The sequence below is a fragment of the Diaphorina citri genome, unplaced genomic scaffold, assembly GCF_000475195.1.
Source record: "Diaphorina citri unplaced genomic scaffold, Diaci psyllid genome assembly version 1.1 scaffold1401, whole genome shotgun sequence".
NCBI classification, from domain to species: domain Eukaryota; kingdom Metazoa; phylum Arthropoda; class Insecta; order Hemiptera; family Psyllidae; genus Diaphorina; species Diaphorina citri.
The window spans coordinates 42,684-55,336 of NW_007378827.1; the positions used below are offsets into that span (position 1 = coordinate 42,684).

The following is a 12,653-nucleotide window of genomic DNA, read 5'->3' on the forward strand; positions in this document are numbered from 1 at the left end:
GAGAGAGAGAGGGAGAGAGAGAGAAAGAGAGAGAGAGAGAGGGAGAGAGAGAGAGAGGGAGAGAGAGAGAGAGGGAGAGAGAGAGAGAGGGAGAGAGAGAGAGAGGGAGAGAGAGAGAGAGGGAGAGAGAGAGAGAGGGAGAGAGAGAGAGAGGGAGAGAGAGAGAGAGGGAGAGAGAGAGAGAGGGAGAGAGAGAGAGAGGGAGAGAGAGAGAGAGGGAGAGAGAGAGAGAGGGAGAGAGAGAGAGAGGGAGAGAGAGAGAGAGGGAGAGAGAGAGAGAGGGAGAGAGAGAGAGAGGGAGAGAGAGAGAGGGAGAGGGAGGGAGGGAAAGAGAGAAGAGAGAAAAAAAGAGGGAAGGGGGAGAGAGGAGGAGAGGAGAGTTGAGTAAAGAAGAGAAGAGGAGAAAAAACAAGAGAGACGAGAGAAGAGGGAGAGAGTGAATCACAAGGATTGAGGAATTGGGACAGTAGAAAGAAGAAGAGAGGGTGAAAGGAAGAAAAGGTAAAAAAGAAAAGAAAATTAAAATATAGATTTAGGTACCTACAGATTTTGAAGCCTTGTGTATTTGGTAGTTAGACGGGAAAAACACAGATTTAAATCGAGCTTCTTCTACTTCTTTTTTTTTTGCTGGAGACACCGTCCATAACCCACAATCGACGTCGCGCGTCGCGTCGTCTCTTACCTGAATATTAGACCGTCGTACTTCCACATACACCCAGTTATCCGTCGAGAAAGCGATGGCAAGGAGAACGGTCGAAATGATGGCGGAAATGGTCGCCAGAGACAGCGTAACGGCAGAACACGCCATAGTGAAACAGCAAGGAAAACAGAAAGAAACACTTAGCACGAGTCAAAAGAAACACTAGTCACAGCCACGGAAACACTTCGATTTAGAGTCGAAAAAACAGGAGAAATCAGATTAGATCACTGTCGAAAAGGTAGCAATTTACTGTCGGAAAAAAAGGTCGAAAAAGTCGTAAACAAGTTGTTAAATAAATTATACAACACTAGATCATGTGCAAAATATCACCTAAATCTGTCGAAAAAACAAACAATTAAAAAAAAAAAAACAGGAGAAATCAGAGTAGATTACTGTCGAAAAGGTAACAATTTACGGTCGGAAAAAAAAGGTCAAAAAGTCGTAAACAAGTTGTTAAATAAATTATACAACACTAGATCATGTGCAAAATATCACCTAAATCTGTCGAAAAAACACACAATAATTAGGTAAATTTAATTTAGTTGCCTGGGTACTAAAATGAATCACTTTTACGAGAAATCGAGAAAAAAAACTTTTAGAAAACAAACTTTATTTCCTATTTGATAACAAGAAAAAGTAGAAAAAACAGGAGAAATCAGAGTAGATCACTGTCGAAAAAGTGGTTATCTGTCCGGAAAAAGGTCGAAATTAGTCGAAAAAGTCGTAAATGAGTTATTAAATGAATTATACAACGCTAGATCATTGATCCTTTGTGCAAATGATCACCTGCCTATCAAATCTGTCGAAAAAAACACAATATTTAAATTTATTTTTAGTTAATAAAATGAATCACTTTTACGAGAAAACGAAATCGGGGGAAAAATAATTTTTAGAAAACAAACTTTATTTCCTATTTGATAACAAGAAAAAATATTGAGCTTTTAACAATTCCACGTATTTGTTAGGTCATAAACAAAGAATTCTATTTAGAAACAAGTTACACTACGTAAAGATAACGGAAAGAAGAGATTGAAGATTTTTTTCGACATCATGTGATTTTTCATTTTGTCCAAGATTTTTTTCCTACGGTACGTAACATTAATTTTGCCCAAGATTTTTTTCTAGGTCTGCATCAATCAGTTTGCCAGACACTTTGTAGACATTGCCCTGGGCTCTGGGCTAGTCAATCTGGTCCAATACTTTTTCACATATAGGTAATAGGTACTCAGGGTTGAATGATAGAGATTGCCCTAGGCAATAATTTCGCCCTTTGTCATTTCTTGTAATGAAACTTCAGTCTTGGACGAAAGACTAAAATAAGATATTTTAAATAAACAAATATGTTTATCCACAACGGTGACTATTTTCGAGATGCCCAATAATTTCGCCCTTTGTCATTTCTTGTAATAAAACTTCAGTCTTGGACGAAAGACTAAAATAAGATATTTTAAATAAACAAATATGTTTATCCACAACGGTGACTATTTTCGAGATGCCCTATGAAAAATCCGAAGCAATCACGGATTAGGGTCGAGGATACACGACTCTGCACGAACTTAGACCAAGTCAATAGCATTCTACTTGTCAAAATGTCAACGAAGTTATCAGCAAAACATTCTGGGAATTACTTTAGCTTATTACTCTAACGACATTCTTCTAAGGGCAAGGTGAGCTTTGATTTCATTTTTTCATATATATTCTCAATGACTTAGTCCGGGGTCGTTAAGATGTCCAAACAATTCAGCGAATGAACTTGATCAAGTTTAGTAACTAGTTATGAATTGAATCAATACAAAGTCTGTGTTGTTTCTGTTTCAAACAAGACCTTGTTGTATTGTGGGGGTGAAGGGAATTGATCCTATTACTCGACTGGGCTAAACGATATTATGACAGTACTACTAAACAAAGTCAAGAGGTAGATATTTGATTTCATTCTCTTTGAGATTTACAACTTTTATCAGACCGCTTTAGCAGTCTCTGCAGATTAGTGATCAAGGGCTTATAAGTAGGTAACTTAGCTTGGTAATGAAGGCTATCATGAGGTCGCAGGTTCAAAGTTCAGCCAAGAGTGTCAAGATGGTGGATATTCCCCATAGGTAGTTGGACAGTTCGACAACTCAGATAAAGGGACTTTTTCGTCTTTTTCTTTTGAGATAAAATGGTGGACTCGTACACAAACTTCGTTAACACCAATAAACTGCCATACAAAAACAGTATATTACTTTCTATTACCCTTATTTTTTCATCAATTCATCAAAATATGACTTTCCACTCTTCAATAGTGAAGGGAAAATGATTCCCTTTACTATCTTATCACCATCATATGGGCGGGTCCTTGGTTGATGTGGTATCCGTGTCTTTCACGCCAACACCAGTAGTCGCGCTAAATTTTATACACAGAGTAGTCGCGCTAATTTTAGACATATACAATAAACAATAATGTGTTTTTTCCGACTCGATACCTAGTTTCGACATGATAAGACCTTAGCAGTTACAGTTCCCTCTATTAAACTAAGGTGGTTCCGGAAACGGAAAGTAAGTAACTATCAAACCTCTTTTTTTACAAAAAACAAGCTGGGCCCGTCCCTCCGGGAATTTTTTAGCGCGTAGTTTATTCGATCGTGGTTAAAGAAAGAATACCTTTTTTTTTATAAATATATATCCCCCCTCTATGTAGTTTAGATGTAGATTTTAAGCCAAATTGTAAACACCCTCGGGTAATTTTGTACAATAAAATAAATTGAATTGAATTGATAAACTGGTGGACTGGTACACAAACTTCGTTAACACCAATAGACTGCCATACAAAAACAGTACATTTTTCCATCAATCCATCAAAATATCACATTCCACTCTTCAATATTTCCAATCTACTTTTACCACAGTCATTTTCTCTTCACTATCCCATCACCATCACCTGGGCGGGTCCTTGGTTGGTGTGGTATCTGTGTCTTTCAAGCCAACACCAGTAGTCGCGCTAAATTTTATACACAGAGTAGTCGCGCTAATTTTAGACATATACAATAAACAATAATTCAAGAAACAGCGTTTCTTCAAGGTTTCGCCTCTCCATTGAGATAACTTCTGCCTCCTACATTGCTTCTGTGGAGGTCTCTGATCATCTTAGCATATTATGTTTTATTACTAGGACTAAAAGTATTGTGTCTATTCTGTGTAATAATGTTGGGTAGGTATATTATGTTTTATCCGCGATTATGTTTGTAGAAGTTCTAATGTCTATTACTCTATTATGTGCAATGGTTACAATGTGCTACAAGCTCGTTACATCTATTCAATTAATTTGAAATTATCCACCCACTGGCGAAATTGTGGTAACTTCTGCCTCCCAGATTGCCTCTGTGGAGGTCTCTGATCATCTTAGCATATTATGTTTTATTACTGGGACTAAAAGTATTGTGTCTATTCTGTGTAATAATGTTGTTTATTATGTTTTATCAGCGATTATGTTTGTAGAAGTTCTAATGTCTATTATGTGCAATGGTTACAATGTGCTACAAGCTCGTTACATCTATTCAATTAATTTGAAATTATCCACCCACTGGCGAAATTGTGATGTAGATGTTGAACCTATCTTGGTAGAGGTACCTCAGACTCAGGTACTTCTTGAGTACCAAACCTATCCTGCGTTGGAATGTACAAACAGTCACCGTAGTGGCGGAGTTGTGAATGTGAAATTTAGGGAGACCTTTTAATGCCCTGAATTTTAGGGAGGTTTTCATGCCATTTTAGTAAGCCCTTTATGTGTGGTCAGAGAAAAGTCTTGAAGAGCCTTTAGGACAGAAGGAATCTTTTTTGAAGAGGTTTAATAGAGAGAGAGAGGGACTAACTGTTTGGTTACAAATTTTTATCAGTAAATGGTTTCTCCAAACTAAATTGATCCCAAGGGCAAGATAAACCTAGACCCTTGACAAATGGAGTGTGCCTGAAGGCATGTGATAAGTTCCAAAAGAGAAGGAGGACAGGATAGGAGCCAGCCGTTCTGAGAACGAAACTTATCTGTTTATGATAAAGTCCGCCCCGGGCGGGAATCAAACCAGCAACCTAGCGCTTGCAAGACAGTCTCTACAACACAGACCCCAAATACTCACATTGCACTTTTATTATTATTATTATTTTTTTTTTTAACTGAGATTGAGACTAATAAATATGAACGAATAGGTAATCAAACAAGGTAAAACCCTATTTAAAAAGATAGGTAGGTAAACTTAAAGGGTAATTTTGTTACAAAATTAGTTAGGTACACGTAGAGTAAGGAAAAGGGAAGAGGTAGCAAAACCGTAAATTTACCACAAAACCGTGCAACTTTCTTTTTCCTTCAAAATCACTTCACAAATCTTTTTTTCAAATCACTCGGTCAAAATCACTAGGTAGTCATTTTTGATTTTTAAAAGTGGAAAAAACGAAGGAAAAATCCGGAAAATTAGGGAAAAATCACACAAGAAAATCCAGCACAGGTGAAATTACACAGAAAATTGTGAAATAAATTATTTTATTTTCTGACTAATTTTCGTATTCGGACCTTCTCACTTCTCACTGGTTGAACTGAGTTGGTTTTCTTGGATTGTAGATGTTGAACCTATCTTGGTAGAGGTACCTCAGACTCAGGTACTTCTTGAGTACCAAACCTATCCTGCGTTGGAATGTACAAACAGTCGCCGTAGTGGCGGAGTTGTGAATGTGAAATTTAGGGAGACCTTTTAATGCCCTGAATTTTAGGGAGGTCTTTTTGTCATTTTAGAACTCAAGGGCTTATTGGCACAGTTATTCTACTCAAGGGCTTATTGGCACAGTTATTCTACTCAAGGGCTTATTGGCACAGTTATTCTACTCAAGGGCTTATTGGCACAGTTATTCTACTCAAGGGCTTATTGGCACAGTTATTCTACTCAAGGGCTTATTGGCACAGTTATTCTACTCAAGGGCTTATTGGCACAGTTATTCTACTCAAGGGCTTATTGGCACAGTTATTCTACTCAAGGGCTTATTGGCACAGTTATTCTACTCAAGGGCTTATTGGCACAGTTATTCTACTCAAGGGCTTATTGGCACAGTTATTCTACTCAAGGGCTTATTGGCACAGTTATTCTACTCAAGGGCTTATTGGCACAGTTATTCTACTCAAGGGCTTATTGGCACAGTTATTCTACTCAAGGGCTTATTGGCACAGTTATTCTACTCAAGGGCTTATTGGCACAGTTATTCTACTCAAGGGCTTATTGGCACAGTTATTCTACTCAAGGGCTTATTGGCACAGTTATTCTACTCAAGGGCTTATTGGCACAGTTATTCTACTCAAGGGCTTATTGGCACAGTTATTCTACTCAAGGGCTTATTGGCACAGTTATTCTACTCAAGGGCTTATTGGCACAGTTATTCTACTCAAGGGCTTATTGGCACAGTTATTCTACTCAAGGGCTTATTGGCACAGTTATTCTACTCAAGGGCTTATTGGCACAGTTATTCTACTCAAGGGCTTATTGGCACAGTTATTCTACTCAAGGGCTTATTGGCACAGTTATTCTACTCAAGGGCTTATTGGCACAGTTATTCTACTCAAGGGCTTATTGGCACAGTTATTCTACTCAAGGGCTTATTGGCACAGTTATTCTACTCAAGGGCTTATTGGCACAGTTATTCTACTCAAGGGCTTATTGGCACAGTTATTCTACTCAAGGGCTTATTGGCACAGTTATTCTACTCAAGGGCTTATTGGCACAGTTATTCTACTCAAGGGCTTATTGGCACAGTTATTCTACTCAAGGGCTTATTGGCACAGTTATTCTACTCAAGGGCTTATTGGCACAGTTATTCTACTCAAGGGCTTATTGGCACAGTTATTCACTTGCAAAGTGTGGGTACATTGGTGGTGTAGTGGTCAAGGCGCTCGCCTGGTAAACAGGAGGGCGTGGGTTCAATCCCAGCCGAGGTATGGAATTTTATCCTCAATATAATTTGAGAATTTGACCACAATAATAGTAGTAGCCTACTGCTGGAGTAAAGGGACTTTACAGTCCTATGCGGGCAGTATAAATAAGCACTATTATTATATATTATATTATTATTCATTCAGTCTGAGTGAGGCTGGTAAAAGCTATCCGGATACTAACTAACCATCATCCGGATACTAACTAACAATCCGGATACTAACTAACCATGCGCAAGTTTCCTTCAGTGATTCATTGGAAACTTCTGTATTCAAAGTGCTATCTTCACTGGCATCCGTAGGTAATAGTAACTTACCCAACTTTGGTCTGGGTCTGGGAAATGCCAGCAGCACGCGACTGTCCAAATCCATGGTTGACCATTTGGACAGTCGCGACGATACCAACCTGGCGCAACGTGGCTTAACTTCAGTAATTAAATAAATCTAAACTCAAAATTATAATAATAATAGTGCTTATTTATACTGCTCGTATAAGACTGAAAAATCCCTTTACTCCAGCAGTAGGCTACTACTATTATTGTGGTCAAATTCTCAAATTATACAGGGTGGTTCGTGATTTGCGAACCACGCTTATATCTCAGAAACGGCTAGGAATTAAGGAATGAAATAAACGGCATCATGTAGATGAATTTTTGATGATTAAAATGGCTTTTTTTAAATTTGCAATTTCTTTTGCAAAACGGCCCATTTTTTGCCAAATATAGGTCACTTTTATGGGGCCGTAGTGGCGGAGTTGTGAATGTGAAATTTAGGGAGACCTTTTAATGCCCTGAATTTTAGGGAGGTCTTTTTGTCATTTTAGAGAAGCCTTTATGTAATTTTAGAGAGGCCTTTATGTCATTTTAGGAAGATCAATATGTACTGTGGCTAGAGAGAAGTCTTTTAGGAACCTTTGTGGATAGTTGTTATCTGAGGGGCTAGTTTGATTGCTTCTTTTTTCAAGAGGTTTGATAGAGGGATTTGTAAATACTGAGGTCTATCGTCCCAAAAGCGAAGAGAGAAGGAGGACTGGATAGGAGAAAGCCAGCCGTTCTGAGAACAAAAACTTATCTGTTTAGGATACAGTTCGCCCAGGACGGTAATCAAACCTGCGACCTAGCGCTTACAAGGCAGACATGTTACCAACTACGCTAGCCTCTAAGCCAGTCTCTACCCCACAACCCCAAGTGCTCACTTGTCACTTATTTATTTCTCTTTGTTTCTTTTAGAGAAAGGGTTGTTGACTCGAACCAGCAACACTCTAGTTCTCATCCTCCCTACACCACTGGGGCCAGTCTCTACCTCACTTTACACTTGCCTTGTTTCTTTAAATCTAGAGAAGAGGGAAGGGGACTTCTACCTGAGTCTTAAACCACACGGGTACCAAAATTATTTTTCAATATTATTTTATTCTTTCTCTTTTTTACTGTTTTTTTTCCAAGGAGCTCAAGACTTAAATGGGTTTTTCCTACTTTTTTAATTTTCTTTTTACTTTTCTTTTGGTTGCTCTTTAGGACATTTTCACTGACACGCACCTGAAATAAGGAAGTAGGGAGAATTCGTAGGTATGTACGGATGTACCATATTTTAAAACTGATACCTACTTAAGTAATATTGCAAGTATGAAGTAAAGCTTAACTCCATACACAAAAAGCCCGATCTGAGGCTTAGGTGCAGGGGCTAGATAGCCCTAACTAAAGGATGGGTTAAGCTTCTACAAATCAACAAAGTATGAAGTCACTTTTTACCAAAACTTTTTGCTGTAGAGAATGACACAGGCATTAACCCCTGCCCTTGATCAAACTTTATTTACAAGTTCAATAATGACAATTTTAACCAAGTTTTATTCATAGGGAAGATTTTTTTTTTTTTATTTTTTTAATGACTTTCAAACCATTAACTTCCAGATCCAGGATCTACTAAGGTTTGTTTGGTAAAACAAATGTTTTTAGGCATTATTTTCTTATAACAATTTATCACTATAACAGGAAAAAAGTTTACAAAATTACCTCAATTTCAAGATCAGTAATGGTCTGTGACCAAGCATACATTCCTCTGTCCGCACCATTGTAACAATTACTTGACACTGTGTGATGAGGTCTATTGATGAACATCGGTGCTTGACTTGCTGAAGCTATATCTGATGAAGCAGCATTTGATGATGAAACATTTGATGAAGTAGCTTCAATTGATGCAGTTGTATGAGAGGACATAGCATCAGGAATTTCTGATTCGTTTGAAATCACAATATTGCTTATGCCTTGACTTGCTGCCTTGGTTTCTTGCTTTGAATCTATGATTTCCTCGTTGTCCATGACAACCTCTTCGTTTTCAACAACTTGGTCAAATAATTGCATGTCTTGTCTGAAAATTTTCAAGAAAAAATAATAAAAATTGGATTTTTTTTTTCATATTACCTAGTTCAGAAAAAAATTAAAAGTTGCTACAAAAAGGAGCTGTCAGAAATTAGCATTGACCAGTGTTATTATAGGGTTAGGTTCAACAAAAAAAGGAGGGGCTTTTTTTTTTCTTGTTATGGCTTCTGAATAATTAGGTACCAAAAACTGAAAAAAACCAAGGAAAAATCCGGAAAATTAGGGAAAAATCACACAAGAAAATCCAGCACAGGTGAAATTACACAGAAAATTGTCAAATAAATTATTTAATTTTCTGACTAATTTTCGTATTCGGACCTTCTCACTTCTCACTGGTTGAACTGAGTTGGTTTTCTTGGTTTGTAGATGTTGAACCTATCTTGGTAGAGGTACCTCAGACTCAGGTACTTCTTGAGTACCAAACCTATCCTGCGTTGGAATGTACAAAAAAAAACGAAGGAAAAATCCGGAAAATTAGGGAAAAATCACACAAGAAAATCCAGCACAGGTGAAATTACACAGAAAATTGTGAAATAAATTATTTTATTTTCTGACTAATTTTCGTATTCGGACCTTCTCACTTCTCACTGGTTGAACTGAGTTGGTTTTCTTGGATTGTAGATGTTGAACCTATCTTGGTAGAGGTACCTCAGACTCAGGTACTTCTTGAGTACCAAACCTATCCTGCGTTGGACTGTACAAACATTCGCCGTAGTGGCGGAGTTGTGAATGTGAAATTTAGGGAGACCCTTTAATGCCCTGAATTTTAGGGAGGTCTTTTTGTCATTTTAGAAAAGCCTTTATGTAATTTTAGAGAGGCCTTTATGTCATTTTAGGAAGATCAATATGTACTGTGGCTAGAGAGAAGTCTTTTAGGAACCTAGAAGGGCCGTGTGGAATCAATAGCTTGCAGGTTGATCTTGGGTTCAGATTTGATCAGCTGGTCCCACCATGCTTCCTTGGCTTTCTCTAGCTGAATCTGAAAAGGAGAAACATTATGGACTTACAATCTGAATTCGAATTTAGTTCTGCAATTAGGCTTACCAGACGTCTGCTTTTCGGCGGACATGTCCTCCTTTTTGTACGTTTGTCCTCCGTCCGCCCGCCTTTATAAAATATAGCAAAATGTCCGCCTTTTTGAAGTTTCGGCCTCAAAAACCCAAGTTACGTAATCGTTTTCCGTTGAGAAGAGGACGTCTCGAATTTTAAAAAGCATCAGTGCAATTTTTGTAAAATTCAGTCGATGTGCAATGTACGTACATTCAGTAGGTATATATGTAAATAGGTGGTAGGTATGTAGGTACACTGTACATAGATTAAAAAATGATGTTACTTCTTATACTGCTGTTTTTTGTGTTAATTATTTTCTGTGTCCTCCTTTTGGTTGAAATGTCCGCCTTTTTTAGCCAAAATGTCCTCCTTTTGAAATTTGTCTGGTAACCCCTATCTGCAATCGAATTAGATAAAAAGTTGAAATTATCTGATCATTATGGCTGGGACCACAGTCTGAATGTAAAGTTGGTTTAAGTTTAATTCTTGAGTGAAACAATCTGATTGGTTGAAAAGTTTGAAATCAACCAATCAGATTGCAGCCCTGGCCATCAGGGGCACAAAATCAAGTCAAAACCCCAAGCAAAATAAATGCAATTCCCCCTTTTTTCCAATACCTTAAATCTTCGATTTTCACCCTACCTAATGTATTTTTAATACTGTAATTTAATAAAATTTAATAAAAAGTTTTGTAGGTATTCACAACAGATTTTTTCTAAATTTTCAAAGTCTGAAAAATTACCATTTTCTTTTAATGATTTTACTGGGACTTGAATCTCAGCACCTTGGCTTATTGTAAGTTCAACATTTTATTATTATCTACAAGGGCTGTGTTCTCACCTGAACATATTTGCCAGGGGTAAGTGTCCACACCGTTTCATCTTTCCTTACACTATGTGCAAAATCTCCACTCAGTAGCTTGTTACCATCTACCAAGACATTAATTGTGGTCGCTGTTACACTGACACTGATCTGGTTGCTCTTTAGGACATTTTCACTGACACGCACCTGAAATAAGGAAGAAGGGAGAATTTGTAGGTATGTACCATATTTTAAAACTGATACTTAATATTGCAAGTATGAAGTAAAGCTTAACTCCATACACAAAAAGGCTGAGATGTCAAAATCTCATGAAATATGAAGTGCAATGTTGTGTTCAGGGGGCTGTAATTACTTACTTGATGCATTATAATGACGTCACGTGTTTCATTCTTTCCCTCCTCCTCCTCTCCCTTGACCTTCTCTCGTGTCGCTATCTATTGAGTGTTGAGTATGCTGGGATCAAACGGGCGACCTTTGAATGGGGAGCCATCCGCGTTCCACGCTTTCTTTAGAAGATCGGCGGTTTTCTGGGAAAAGTGGAAAATTATCATAACAACCAGGGGGCTTTGAGGTTTTATCTTTTATCCTCCTCACATTAACTTCATTCGGTGGTGTAGTGGTCAAGGCTAGGGAGAATTTGTAGGTATGTACCATATTTTAAAACTGATACTTAATATTGCAAGTATGAAGTAAAGCTTAACTCCATACACAAAAAGCGCAATCTGAGGCTTAGGTCCAGGGGCTAGATAGCCCTAACTAAAGGATGGGTTAAGCTTCTACAAATCAACAAAGTATGAAGTCACTTTTTCGTGGGTTCAATCCCAGCCGAGGTATGGAATTTTATCCTCAATATAATTTGAGAATTTGACCACAATAATAGTAGTAGCCTACTGCTGGAGTAAAGGGACTTTACAGTCCTATGCGGGCAGTATAAATAAGCACTATTATTATATATTATATTATTATTCATTCAGTCTGAGTGAGGCTGGTAAAAGCTATCCGGATACTAACTAACCATGCGCAAGTTTCCTTCAGTGATTCATTGGAAACTTCTGTATTCAAAGTGCTATCTTCACTGGCATCCGTAGGTAATAGTAACTCACCCAACTTTGGTCTGGGAAATGCCAGCAGCACGCGACTGTCCGAATCCATGGTTGACCATTTGGACGGTCGCGACGATACCAACCTGGCGCAACGTGGCTTAACTTCAGTAATTAAATAAATCTAAACTCAAAATTATAATAATAGTGCTTATTTATACTGCTCGTATAAGACTGAAAAGTCCCTTTACTCCAGCAGTAGGCTACTACTATTATTGTGGTCAAATTCTCAAATTTGCTGTAGAGAATGACACAGGCATTAACCCCTGCCCTTGATCAAACTTTATTTACAAGTTTAATAATGACAATTTTAACCAAGTTTTATTCATAGGTAAGATTTTTTTTTTAATGACTTTCAAACCACCAACTTCCAGATCCAGGATCTACTAAGGTTTGTTTGGTAAAACAAATGTTTTTAGGCATTATTTTCTTATAACAATTTATCATTAATAACAGTAAAAAAGTTTACAAACTTACCTCAATTTCAAGATCAGTAATGGTCTGCGACCAAGCATACATTCCTCTGTCTGCACCATTGTAACAATTACTTGACACTGTGTGATGAGGTCTATTGATGAACATCGGTGCTTGACTTGCTGAAGCTATATCTGATGAAGCAGCATTTGATGATGGAACATTTGATGAAGTAGCTTCACTTGATG

General features: G+C 37.7%; 3 protein-coding genes across 3 annotated transcripts; all 3 read right to left on the reverse strand.

The window, feature by feature from the left end:
• Nucleotides 1-682: 682 nt before the first annotated feature.
• LOC103515697 lies at nucleotides 683-1,036 on the reverse strand (the record flags this gene model as incomplete). The annotated part of the gene is given in 1 exon segment (XM_008480631.3): nucleotides 683-1,036. A coding segment is annotated over 1 exon segment (126 nt), but the record flags the coding sequence as incomplete, so codon positions are not given.
• Nucleotides 1,037-7,426: 6,390 nt separating this feature from the next.
• Nucleotides 7,427-9,003, reverse strand: LOC103515698. The gene is made up of 3 exons (XM_026828298.1): nucleotides 8,654-9,003; nucleotides 8,137-8,179; nucleotides 7,427-7,434 (listed from the first exon to the last, which is right to left on the reverse strand). Exons 1-3 carry the CDS (start codon nucleotides 8,999-9,001, stop codon nucleotides 7,427-7,429), a joined length of 399 nt encoding a protein of 132 aa, XP_026684099.1. The 5' UTR covers nucleotides 9,002-9,003.
• Nucleotides 9,004-9,899: 896 nt separating this feature from the next.
• Nucleotides 9,900-12,635, reverse strand: LOC113470112 (nudC domain-containing protein 3-like). Its single transcript, XM_026828299.1, has 3 exons — nucleotides 12,469-12,635; nucleotides 10,910-11,077; nucleotides 9,900-9,998 (listed from the first exon to the last, which is right to left on the reverse strand). Exons 1-3 carry the CDS (start codon nucleotides 12,571-12,573, stop codon nucleotides 9,900-9,902), a joined length of 372 nt encoding a protein of 123 aa, XP_026684100.1. The 5' UTR covers nucleotides 12,574-12,635.
• Nucleotides 12,636-12,653: the final 18 nt, after the last annotated feature.

Coding starts and splice junctions, on each gene's coding strand:
- LOC103515698 (XM_026828298.1), bottom strand. CDS start 9,001: ATGCAATTATTTGACCAAGTTGTTGAAAACGAAGAGGTTGTCATGGAC. Junction 8,180..8,653: donor TTACTGATCTTGAAATTGAG/GTAATTTTGTAA, acceptor TCCTTATTTCAG/GTGCGTGTCAGTGAAAATGT.
- LOC113470112 (XM_026828299.1), bottom strand. CDS start 12,573: ATGTTCATCAATAGACCTCATCACACAGTGTCAAGTAATTGTTACAAT. Junction 11,078..12,468: donor TTACTGATCTTGAAATTGAG/GTAAGTTTGTAA, acceptor TCCTTATTTCAG/GTGCGTGTCAGTGAAAATGT. Junction 9,999..10,909: donor CCCCTGGCAAATATGTTCAG/GTGAGAACACAG, acceptor TCTCCTTTTCAG/ATTCAGCTAGAGAAAGCCAA.